This window comes from Liolophura sinensis, chromosome 4 (genome assembly GCF_032854445.1).
Source record: "Liolophura sinensis isolate JHLJ2023 chromosome 4, CUHK_Ljap_v2, whole genome shotgun sequence".
NCBI classification, from domain to species: domain Eukaryota; kingdom Metazoa; phylum Mollusca; class Polyplacophora; order Chitonida; family Chitonidae; genus Liolophura; species Liolophura sinensis.
Window position 1 is genome coordinate 3,911,681 of NC_088298.1, and position 13,101 is coordinate 3,924,781.

At 40.2% G+C, this 13,101-nt stretch overlaps 2 protein-coding genes across 2 annotated transcripts in view; one reads left to right on the plus strand and one right to left on the minus strand.

Moving 5' to 3' along the window:
* Window positions 1–1,022: 1,022 nt before the first annotated feature.
* Window positions 1,023–4,046, minus strand: LOC135464883 (constitutive coactivator of peroxisome proliferator-activated receptor gamma-like). Its single transcript, XM_064742452.1, has 4 exons — window positions 3,907–4,046; window positions 3,505–3,609; window positions 1,482–2,015; window positions 1,023–1,344 (listed from the first exon to the last, which is right to left on the minus strand). The coding sequence occupies exons 1-4, from the start codon at window positions 4,044–4,046 to the stop codon at window positions 1,023–1,025; spliced, it is 1,101 nt and encodes a 366-aa protein (XP_064598522.1).
* Window positions 4,047–6,174: 2,128 nt separating this feature from the next.
* Window positions 6,175–13,101, plus strand: part of LOC135464611 (dnaJ homolog subfamily C member 10-like) — a 31,855-nt gene continuing 24,928 nt past the window's right edge. The window contains 1 exon segment of the mRNA XM_064742055.1: window positions 6,175–6,297. The gene's annotated coding sequence lies outside the window, so the exon portion shown is untranslated.

The following is a 13,101-nucleotide window of genomic DNA, read 5'->3' on the forward strand; positions in this document are numbered from 1 at the left end:
AACGATGATCATGCAAACTTAGTCGAGACGAAAACTGCAACTTTGGGTTCATGCAGGCCTGGAAAAGTTCATGAAAGTCTTTGAATTTGACATTAAAATTTCTTTAAAAGTCTTTTAGATTGATAATACTCTTCATATCTTTCCAGCGGTTATCGAGTGTGCACTACCCAAAAAATCTACCTGCTGCTGTGGCGTAAAGAATAGGGCACCTTGGTCTCGTAAATGGTAGATCCAGGCTCAGACCAAAAGATGACACACTTAGTAACCTTGGTATTACTTCACATGGCGCTCAGCCTGGGAGATGAGTGACTAGTTGTTTTGATGTCAGTATAAGGTGACAGTGTGGACTGGGTGAGACATTCTGTCTGGTGTCTTCAGCATGGCGTTCCAGTGAAGCGGCACTATATGTTGGCATTAAGTCGGACCCGCTACAAGGATACACTGTCGTGGCATGACCAAAACAATGCCCATAAACTCCAATCAAACACACACACCCACATATAAAACCTGACTGTAGACACAGATATGAAAACTTTTTAAGAGAAACTGTGTTAAATCCCAGTGCAGCCAGAACGATCAAAACTGAATACTGATGCTCAATCAGGCTAAAGGTTGTCTTTGGGTTATCCGTGGGACACACCCCATACCCTTCTAATTTCGTGTATACAGTATGACTTTACTCGAAACAGTGTCGACTTCTTTCATACATATGGTATGAAATATACAATCCCAGCCGTTTCACACTTGCCTGCCTTATAACTGCAAGGATGATAAGACAAAGATTACTTCAGAAAAGTAAAATCATTTCATTATCTAAAGGGTTTCCTTTCACAAATTTATACCCCCTACAGTTGAGAATGAATAGTTCCTGTTCCCCACTTCCCCACAGCTCAGAATCAGTGGTTCCTGTCTCCGGCCTTTACTGGTGATAATCAGTGGTTCCTGTACCCGGCCGTTAGTACTGAATCAGGGATTCGTGTTCCCCATTACTGCTGAGAATCAGTGGTTCTTGTCCCCGGCCATTACTGCTGAGTCAGGGGTTCGTGTTCCCCATTACTGCTGAGAATCAGTGGTTCCTGTTCTCGACCATTACTGCTGATAATCAGTGGTTTCTGTCCCCGGCCGTTACTGCTGAGAATCAATGATTCGTGTTCCCCATTACTGCTAAGAATCAGTGGTTCCTGTTCCCGGCCGTCAGTGCTGATAATCAGTGGTTCCTGTTCTCGACCATTACTGCTGATAATAAGTGGTTCCTGTTCTCGACCATTACTGCTGATAATCAGTGGTTTCTGTCTCCGGCCATCACTGCTGAGAATCAGTGGTTCCTGTTCTTGACCATCACTGCTGATAATCAGTGGTTCCTATCTCCGGCCATTACTGGTGATAATCAGTGGTTCTTGTTCCCGGCCGTTACTACTGAATCAGGGATTTGTGTTCCCCATTACTGCTGAGAATCAGTGGTTCTTGTCCCCGGCCATTACTGCTGAGTCAGGGGTTCGTGTTCCCCATTACTGCTGAGAATCAGTGGTTCCTGTTCTCGACCATTACTGCTGATAATCAGTGGTTTCTGTCCCCGGCCGTTACTGCTGAGAATCAATGATTCGTGTTCCCCATTACTGCTAAGAATCAGTGGTTCCTGTTCCCAGCCGTCAGTGCTGATAATCAGTGGTTCCTGTTCTCGACCATTACTGCTGATAATCAGTGGTTCCTGTCCCCGGCCGTTATTGCTGATAATCAGTGGTTCCTGTCCCCGGCCGTCAGTGCTGATAATCAGTGGTTCCTGTCCCCGGCCGTCAGTGCTGATAATCAGTGGTTCCTGTCTCCGGCCGTCACTGCTGATAATCAGTGGTTCCTGTCCCCGGCCGTTATTGCTGATAATCAGTGGCTCCTGTCTCAGGCCGTTACTGCTGATAATCAGTGGTTCCTGTCTCCGGCCGTCACTGCTGATAATCAGTGGTTCCTGTTCTCGACCATTACTGCTGATAATCAGTGGTTCCTGTCCCCGGCCGTCAGTGCTGATAGTCAGTGGTTTCTGTTCCCCGGCCATTACTGGTGATAATCAGTGGTTCCTGTCCCTGGCTGTTACTGCTGAGTCAGGGGTTCGTGTTCCCCATTCCTGCTGATAATCAGTGGTTCCTGTACCTGGCCATTACTGCTGAGTCAGGGGTTCGTGCTCCCCATTACTGCTCAGAATCAGTGGTTCCTGTCCCCGACCATCACTGCTGATAATCAGTGGTTCCTGTCCCCGACCGTCACTGCTGATAATCAGTGGTTTCTATTCCCCGGCCATTACTGGTGATAATCAGTGGTTCCTGTCCCTGGCTGTTACTGCTGAGTCAGGGGTTCATGTTCCCCGTTACTGCTGATAATCAGTGGTTCCTGTCCCCGGCTGTCACTGCTGATAATCAGTGGTTTCTGTTCCCAGGCCATTACTGGTGATAATCAGTGGTTCCTGTCCCTGGCCGTTACTACTGAATCAGGGATTCGTGTTCCCCATCACTGCTGATAATCAGTGGTTCCTGTCCCCGGCCGTCACTGCTGAGTCAGGGGTTCGTGTTTCCCATTACTGCTGATAATCAGTGGTTTCTGTCCCCGGCTGTTATTACTGATAATCAGTGGTTCTTGTCCCCAGCCATTACTGCTGAGTCAGGGGTTCATGTTTCCCATTACTGCTGAGAATCAGTGGTTCCTGTTCTCGACTATTAATGCTGATAATCAGTGGTTCTTGTCCCCGGCCATTACTGCTGAGTCAGGGGTTCATGTTTCCCATTACTGGTGATAATCAGTGGTTTCTGTCCCCGGCTGTTATTGCTGATAATCAGTGGTTCTTGTCCCCGGCCATTACTGCTGAGTCAGGGGTTCGTGTTCCCCATTACTGCTGAGAATCAGTGGTTCCTGTTCTCGACCATCACTGCTGATAATCAGTGGTTTCTGTCCCCGGCTGTTATTGCTGATAATCAGTGGTTCTTGTCCCCGGCCATTACTGCTGAGTCAGGGGTTCGTGTTCCCCATTACTGCTGAGAATCAGTGGTTCCTGTTCTCGACCATCACTGCTGAGAATCAGTGGTTTCTGTCCCCGGCTGTTATTGCTGATAATCAGTGGTTCTTGTCCCCGGCCATTACTGCTGAGTCAGGGGTTTGTGTTCCCCATTACTGCTGAGAATCAGTGGTTCCTGTTCTCGACCATCACTGCTGATAATCAGTGGTTCCTGTCCCCGGCCATTACTGCTGAGTCAGGGGTTCGTGTTCCCCATTACTGCTTAGAATCAGTGGTTCCTGTTCTCGACCATCACTGCTGATAATCAGTGGTTTCTGTCCCCGGCTGTTATTGCTGATAATCAGTGGTTCTTGTCCCCGGCCATTACTGCTGAGTCAGGGGTTCGTGTTCCCCATTACTGCTTAGAATCAGTGGTTCCTGTTCTCGACCATCACTACTGATAATCAGTGGTTTCTGTCCCCGGCTGTTATTGCTGATAATCAGTGGTTCTTGTCCCCGGCCATTACTGCTGAGTCAGGGGTTCGTGTTCCCCATTACTGCTGAGAATCAGTGGTTCCTGTTCTCGACCATCACTGCTGATAATCAGTGGTTTCTGTCCCCGGCCGTTACTGCTGAGAATCAATGATTCGTGTTCCCCATTACTGCCGATAATGGGCCACCGTGGCTCAGTTGGTTAGCGCGCTAGCGCAGCGTAATGACCCAGGGGCCTTTCACCAATGCGGTTGCTGTGAGTGTTACAGCAACCTGCGGATGGTCATGGGTTTCCCCCGGGCTGTGCCCGGTTTCCACCCACCATAATGCTGGCAGCCGTCGTATAAGTGAAATATTCTTGAGTACGGCGTAAAACACCAATCAAATAAATAAATAAATACTGCTGATAATCAGTGGTTCCTGTCCCCGGCCGTTACTGCTGATAATCAGCGGTTTTTGTTCCCCGGCCATTACTGCAGAGAGTCAGGGGTTCATCTTCGCCATTACTGCTGATAATAAGTGGTTCATGTCCCCAATCGTTACTGCTGAGAATCAGTGCTTCCTGTTCCCCGGCCATTACTGATGATAATACCCTAATTCCTTAACGTTTTCGCATACTTTCAGCGCCATTTATAAGCGTTTTGGACACTTAATTACAGTGGTCGGCTTGGCCAGTTTGAGGGCTTCACAAAAAGATAAATTTTATCAGTCAACACAGAAAAATACCTTCAGAATATGGTTGAATAAATATCTTAAAAACACGTGAAAAGGTTGAAGAATTCCGGTAGCAGAGTTTACTATCCATGGACACAATTTCAAATCACAATGGATCACAATTTACGTACACTGCAACTGAGCCTTTCTCGACTTTCTACATCTATATTGTGTTTAGTGCTGTTTCGAATGTGTTGTTCTTATCAAGGAATGTGCCCGAAATAAGTAACTACATGTATAAATGTAGCCTCAAAATAAGCTTATAAAACCGATTTAAGTTTTGTGTAGATAAAAAGAATACAGTAAAAGTTCCGTTTTGGCGTCCCTCGGCTGATGCATATAGAAAAAAGAAATATGCAGTTTATGTAATTATCACGGAAAAATCCTACAAATAAACATCGCTGTACGTCTATATATTTAGAATAAATGAATTAAAAATATGAATACTGAGCGATGCCTGCATTATGCAACATATTACCGCCCTGCATGCGTGTCTGAGCGACCTCGTACACCCATTCCCATGCACACCCGGTGACAAATACTAGTACATCAAAATACAGACATTTATAATGAAATAATAAAAACAATAATTAAATACATAGTCTATCGTGAGAGATCGTAGTCCTATATTACAATGTGTTACTCGGCTACTAAAAAAATAAGTTTTACTTGCATATGGGATGGATGAAATGGATAACACTTCCCTGTCGGCAATATTTTGACGACTTGGAGAATCGCATCCATGGAGTTTATCATCATTCTATAATGTTCCAAGAGGCGTGATTTTAGCGAAGACCGTTACAAATAAATGTCAAATTTTAGTACATGTAATTACTCGACTTTTTTTTGCATATGAAAGGGAAACTTTCAGTGCAATTTATGCGCATTAATTATTTGATTTTGGAGAAAAAACTACATTGATTGGATTGGCCAGTTTCGGGGCTTCATAAGTATAATTCTATCTGTCAACAAAGAATAATACATGTGCTTTCAGAATATGCTTGAATAAACACCTCGCAAACATACAAAAAGGTTGAGTGAGTGAGTGAGTGAGTGCTTGGGATTTAACGTTGTACTCAACCGAAAAGGTGGGAGGATTAGGCCTACAGTACTTGCAATGCATTTCCCCCTAACACAGTAGTAGGGGCCTATACATACTAGCTCTACATAGCTCTACATCACCTTACACTCGGTATATAGTGCCAAATCAAGCTACCTTACATGTAGGCCTATAGCTTACGTACATGTACGTAGCTTAGGCTTCATCAGATCGAACACTGTTCACGAAAATAGATTGTTTTATTCTTTAGATTCTTTTATTCTTTTTCTTAACGTGTCATAATTAAGCACTTTAAATAATGAATTCTGTGGTGGCCTGTTACGACCATAAACCACCGCGTGCGTGAGCTCAAGGAAGGTTTTTGCTATCGGTAAGCCTACTTTACTTTTCTACGTTAGTTTATTTGTTTCTATTAATTTGATCATTGGTGTTTTACACTGTACTCAAGAATGTCAATTATTGTGGGAGGAAACTGGAAAGAGCAGAGACCTGGACAGAGCATAAAACGCACGCTCTTCCGCAGATTGTTGCCAGACCTTCTCAGGTACGATCGGAGAGAAAGCCAGCATGGATTGGACTTAAACTCACGGCAACAGCAGGGGTGAAAGGCGCCTGGGTCATAGTGCTATGTTGGCACGCTATAAAATCACCTCGGCCACGGACGGAGGCCCCCTTTCTACAGTGGAACTACCGGTATGTGTAGGCGCGTACATCCATAGTGTACTGACTTCACAGACAGCATTGGCTTTTTTGAAATAGAAATATGTCGAGTGTTTTACTTCAAATGCCTATTAATCACTTGGAAAAATCTCTTTTTTTGATACAAACATATCTGTAATCAGTTGACCGGAAAAGTTCGTTCCGGGTTTTAGATGCAGCCTTCAGCTGAATTCGCCACGTGTGAAAACGTCAAATGTCAGAACTCAGAGCATCGGTGTTTGTGCGAAATTTTTGAAAAATGTTCCGATGCTGTTCAAGATGAAGCAGAATCACAAATGACAAAGTTCTGTACTTGGTCTTGCGTTTACAAGATTTTCCCAGAGACTTGGGAAAGGTAAGCATGTAAGTTTAAAAAGTGAAAGTTCAAAAAGTAAAATAGCCTGGAGTGCAACAACAACACAGCATGTTGTATAGAACGTTGCAGAAGTGTGGAGAGCGTCAGCTTGCATGTGGCGGGTACGTGTAGCTTGTCAAGTGGGTGTTTTCGTTTTTCTTACCGGTACGTATAGGTAAATACTAAGTTGTTAAATATGCCAATAATATTTTATCATTTAGGGGATTAAGTCAGAAGGTTTTGGCCCGAATTTAGCACTTGCCATATATATATATATATACATATTTCTGCAGCAGTGCTTGCAGGCCGGCTAAGGGTTAAATTTCACATCTACAGCTTAAATCCCATATGCCCTTCTCAGTGTAACTTATAATATCTGTCGATACACGGAGGCCGCTGCCATCCTTAGCCCGGACGACGTGTGCACCCGATTATAGCGTATTATATCTGTAATTAACTACTCCATCGACAAAGCTCGCTGCATACCGTAATTCTTCTAAAATGTGGGAGAGGTATTAATAGTGTTGAAAGTAAAATACAGTGTAGCCTTGCTCTAAGACGCCTCAATATAGGGCGCAATCGGGTATAATGCGACCCAAATCATGTCCCACAAACGTTTACAGCTAAACTGGTTACTGTAACTGGTTACATTTTATGTCATTTTGAATCTGAGGCATCTAAATTCTAGGCAATATTTCCAGTACGAGCAGACATGAACTAATTGGATACCAAATGCGTTGTAGCTTTTTTTTTAATTTGAAAATAAAGTGGATGAAACTATGTTACTCGAATTCAGCTTGTGGAAATGTTTAACATGCACAGAGATCTGTAGATCAGCTCAGGCCTGTGATTACGCAATATGAAGCTAGCTTTGTGGGATATGACTCATAGGATGGTGCGGGAATGCTTGAATCCTTAGGTGACACAAAATCTCATGTGTTTATAGCAAACGAACAATAAGAAAAATCATTTGACAAAACACATTTTGCATCGATAAAACTTTGTTCATTGTCAAAATCATGACCTGTAAGATAGACTGTAGCCTTACGCACTGTAGCTGTAAATACTAGTACTGTAATACTACTACTAAATACTGTAAATCCCAAGGTCATTTCATTGTAGCGCGAGGTAGCCTATAACGCGCTCAGGAACCTGTCCTCAAAGTTGTGTGCTAAAGCGAGGCTACAATGTATTACATTTCATTACCAGCCTTCTGGAAAATTAAAGATATGAGTATATTGTTCACAAGATTGTCTAAATATGTGAGAAAAAAAAAACACTTAACATTCCAGCTATAGCTAAAACAAGCAGATCAGGTGTCCTAGAAATAGAAGAAATAGGGTATGCAATATTTAATATCCAAATGCATTTAATGATAGCTGATCTGTCTGTAAGCTAAGACATTCATGCACCTTTTGCAATCATTGATACTGACCTCTGTTGGATATTTCCTCGGAAAATCTCAGTCAGACTCATCAGTAAGATCGGTTTTGAGCTATCCGTCTTGTGACACCATGTCTAACCGATTGCTGGCATGGTATTTCAATCATGTTGAGAAACTGATATCATCTGAAAATATGTCACAGTCTTATTTAAGTATTCTAATAAGGTATAGAACAGCTTAGTTCAGTTAATTTAAACATTTAAATTTAGGTCTTATTTTCAGCAATTTCTGATATTTACCTACCTCAACATTTAATCATTAAACTGAAAGACCCAGTCGGTCCATTCCACAGGGCACTTTGAGGAACGAAGTGGGCCTTTAAATCCCACTCAGCTGGAGTTTATGTTCTAGGAAATAGTATTTTGGTAAAATGACGCTTTTGTAAAATGACACAGCCCCAAGAAATCTGGGACGTGAAATAGATTCATCTGACAGGTATTAATAAACTTTAAATTGGACATAACTAACCTTTGTTAATAACTGTGTACAGTATTAATGCTGCAACAATTATCGGAGAATTATTTAAGAAATGGAGAAATATTTAATTGAGAAATAGTTGCGGCATGGTGTAAAGTTATGTTTCATTTTAAGGAAGAAAAAAAACAACATATTAATGCAGACTGTATATGTCATTTTAAGTATGAATCACTGGAATTTACACTGGGGTTGAATGGGAATATGTGCGCATATTAAGTACTTTAATTATGTACTGTAGAAAAAAAAACTGTTTGCAAATTATTCAGACAGATATTACTTTCACAGATTGAGTTACGATACTTTTGAAGTTTGTTGGTGCATTTTCAACCCTTTTGAGTCTGAGGCCATAAATTTAGCATTTTATCTTTTTTTATATATATATTTGTGTGTTGCCGTCAATAATAAAGATGTCTGTCACGTGCTTGTCTTATCTCTGATGGTGGCAACTCCCGAGCAATCAGCTGTACAGGCCCCCAGGCGTGAGCCCATGATAATATCAAATCAAAGTGACATTCCGCTTTCTGAAGGCCTGCATAGGCTCACGTGAGCAAAACTCTCACTTTGACAAGTCTTATAGTACAAGGCACGAGTTCATACTGAAATGCAGATCGACATTGTATGCGTGTGTCTGCACTTGTACTGTAACATGGTAATATGGACAAGTGACGTTTTGTCAGTAGCTATGTGATTGTTGCTGACCTGTACAAGGTGAGAAGTTGGCCAGGTTTTGTTGGAGTATTACGTGGACATTGATCTCTACATAACTTTTCTGGTAATTATAAATACATGTACATAATTGCCTGACACTGTAGGTCTGTAAAAGTTAAGGTATTTCTTTATTTTATTTACTTAATTTACCGTGTAGAGAAATATCACAGAAACTCTGTCGAGTAGTCTTTTAATCCAGCTCCTTAAGCAAAAAAGACTGCCATTATAGTGCCATATCATGATATGGTGAAAACAAAATTATTCCTGCTTCCTCAGCGGACTGTGTTTAGTTTTCTGAACAGAAGAACTTGACAGTCACATCAGTCACAGATGTCACAAGTGTCAGATTCGAGAGCTTGTGAATACTAATGTGAGATGGATGATGTGCTCCCTTGTTTCTACGCAATTGTAAAAAACGGCGAAAATATTTTGTTAATTCTAATGAATAATTTGTTGCTCACATAAAACATGGATGAACTCCTAATTGTTTATCCTGTTCGCATAAAAATAGCAACTTTCAGTGCGATTTATGTAAATAATTGATTTGATTTTGGAAGCAAAACTACATTGACTAGATTGGTCAATTTCCTGGCCTCACAGTCAACGCAGGATAATTCCTTCAGAATATGCTAGAATAAATATCTTGCAAACATGCGAAAAGGTTGAAGAAGTACAGTGCACCTGTTTTGATCAATGTGGATTTTGGGTCAGGCTCACAAGTGTTGGGTATTCAATTAGGTCAGTCTTTCTAGTTTATTTAAGGACTGAGTAAAATCTTTGACTTCACCTAAAGCTATTTCAGCGCATAATCTAGCTGCCTCAAAAGTTTTCACGGGCCAAATAAAGCATGGAGTGTAGTTTTGAAACCTGAATACCACTGTAGCGAAATCTGTAAATACAAGGTGTGTTAAGTTTGGTTCAAATTTACATAATATTGTATACCACCAAAAAATCTGTTTTGTATATTTGAGGTGAAAAGCCAACATGGGCATAATGTAAAAGTGCATTTTAAGAGTCAAATAAATGTCATAAAATATTACTTTATGTGCTAAACATGACATTTTCCCAGTATCATCCTACCTTCCACACAAACCTTGAAAAAACTTGTCTTAAAGCAATGGAACTCTCGAAATCCGGTAAATGATTAATCCGGAAAATGATCATGAACAAAATGTTGTGTCATTGATAGTATTTTGTTTATGTACGGTAGGTTATATATACAAGTGTAGATTTAGACAGATTTAAAAGTGGAACACGTGAATCATTTATTCTTTGTGGGCTTTGTAGAATTTGGATTTACTTGGTTCACAACACAATAATTCTTACATTTTTGTCAAATATGCTGATACCATAGGTAATATACAAATTTGTCTCTCAGTGATACACACTAGACGTTTTGACTCTGAAGGCCACGTGTAATGACTGAAACAGGTCTGGTTTGTCTCTCAGTGATACACACTAGACATTTTGACTCTGAAGGCCACGTGTAATGACTGAAACAGGTCTGGCGGATTCTTTGTGTGAAAGCAAGCCTAGGTAGATTCTGAAACCAGTTGAGTTTGAAAACTAGAGGACTGCTTGGATGGTAAGCTTATAAGCTAAACTTGAATTGATGTTATCTGTTGACTTCACTTGAACAATAGGTAATTTACAAGCGTGACTTGAACAATGGGTAATGTACAGCTTAACCTAAACTATAGGTAATTTTATACAAGCTTGACTTGAATGATGGTATTTTGCCAGCTTAACTTGAACAATGGGTGTATTGTAATTTACAAACTTAACTTAAACAATGGGTAATGTTCAGGCTTAAGCTGAGCACTGGATAATTTACAAGCTTAACTTGAACAATGGGTAATGTACAAGCTTAGCTTGAACAATGGGTAATGTAAAAGCTTAACCTAAACTATAGGTAATTTTATACAAGCTTGACTTGAATGATGGTATTTTGCCAGCTTAACTTGAACAATGGGTATATTGTAATTTACAAACTTAACTTAAACAATGGGTAATGTTCAGGCTTAAGCTGAGCACTGGATAATGTACAAGCTTAACTTGAACAATGGGTAATGTACAAGCTTAGCTTGAACAATGGGTAATGTAAAAGCTAAACCTAAACTATAGGTAATTTTATACAAGCTTGACTTGAATGATGGTATTTTGCCAGCTTAACTTGAACAATGGGTATATTGTAATTTACAAGCTTAACTTAAACAATGGGTAATGTTCAAGCTTAAGCTGAGCACTGGATAATTTACAAGCTTAACTTGAACAATGGATAATGTACAAGCTTAGCTTGAACATTGGGTAATATAAAAGCCTAACCTAAACTATAGGTAATTTTATACAAGCTTGACTTGAATGATGGTATTTTGCCAGCTTAACTTGAACAATGGGTATGTTGTAATTTACCAACTTAACTTAAACAATGGGTAATGTTCAAGCTTAAGCTGAGCACTGGATAATTTACAAGCTTAGCTTGAACAATGGGTAATGTACAAGCTTAGCTTGAATGATGGGTAATGTAAAAGCTTAACCTAAGCTATAGGTAATTTTATACAAGCTTGACTTGAATGATGGTATTTTGCCAGCTTAACTTGAACAATGGGTATATTGTAATTTACAAACTTAACTTAAACAATGGGTAATGTTCAGGCTTAAGCTGAGCACTGGATAATGTACAAGCTTAACTTGAACAATGGGTAATGTACAAGCTTAGCTTGAACGATGGGTAATGTGAAAGCTTAACTTGAACAACGATTAACCCAAAAGTACCAAGTACCAAGCAACAATGTTATCAACGAATGGAGCGAGGAGACTGGTGCGTCGTGACATTAGACCAGAAGAATCATGTGTTACGCAGTGAAGTGCATGCTGGGTATTCACGCAGTGAGTTAATCTTTATGCATGTCAATTTCACCATGAAAAGAGTGAACCATATTGAAAAAGAAATGCTCTAAAACAGAAAAATGTATCTTTTTATATTTAGAAACATGAGAGGTGGATCGATGTTGTGGAGTCTTTTCGAACCATAGCCAGAAAAAAGCCCCAAACTTTAAAGGTGATTTTGTGGTAGTGCGTGAAGAAATTTTATAAAATGCTCCAAAAACTCGGGAGTGATGTTTTGTCAAAGCTTTGAACCTGTGAATGAAAGAAATTTGTATGAAAACTTTTGTTCAATTTCTTCTTACTTTTAATTGAGCTTGATTAGTTTGGGCACCCAACAGTAAAAGTTTTCCGCACCCGAAATAGTTTTGGATTTAGCCTGGTTTAGTAAATATTTATCATTTATTTCAGTACGCCTGTTAAACTATTTAATAGCTGGTGAGCGGAAAGCAGTTGTGTTAATATGTAACCTATTACCTAGACTACATTAGACTATTCTTCCGATACATTTCTGTTCATGATATCAGGCACATTGATGATATCAACACAGTGTATACATGTGTCTAGACATGCTGGATGACATGTGTCTCTGTTCACGATATCAGGTACATTGATGATATCAACACAGTGTATACATGTGTCTAGACATGCTGGATGACATGTGTCTCTGTTCATGATATCAGGTACATTGATGATATCAACACAGTGTATACATGTGTCTAGACATGCTGGATGACATGTGTCTCTGTTCATGTCGTACTCTGCTATAAACTCTCTTGTGTTTTGAGTCGGTAGTGTATTGTTGAACACTACACTGAAGAATTTTAGGTATAGCCACTGTCTAAACTTTAGCAGATACATAGATACAGAGGTTGCCATGGTAACCAGATTTGCCAGTATGTGTGTATATCCTATATTAACTTTATGAATAAAAATTTATTTGGCTGGGTGTTTATTGGTTTACCAACTGTGCACATGATTGCTGTCAGTTTTATCCATAATTAAACCACCTACCTTTGGCAAATTACTGACAAACTTCCCATGTATTTGGCATTTGTGACACACAAATTTGCACAGAATTGTGTTGACTTGTAACATTTTGTTTGTGTCACATAATTCCCTACAAGCGACAAGCGTATTGGTGAAAAGCGCATGGGTCATCGCGCTGTTCTGGCACGCTAACCACCTTGGCGGCTTAGATCCCAAAGGTGTTTTGTGGTTTGTAGATTAGATGATATTAGATGATGCTGGGAAAACGTAAGTTTGATTCCTAAATGTGGTATTTTGTG

Coding starts and splice junctions, on each gene's coding strand:
- LOC135464883 (XM_064742452.1), bottom strand. CDS start 4,046: ATGGCCGGGGAACAGGAAGCACTGATTCTCAGCAGTAACGATTGGGGA. Junction 3,610..3,906: donor AAAACCGCTGATTATCAGCA/GTAACGGCCGGG, acceptor ATTGATTCTCAG/CAGTAACGGCCGGGGACAGA. Junction 2,016..3,504: donor CACGAACCCCTGACTCAGCA/GTAATGGCCGGG, acceptor ACTGACTATCAG/CACTGACGGCCGGGGACAGG.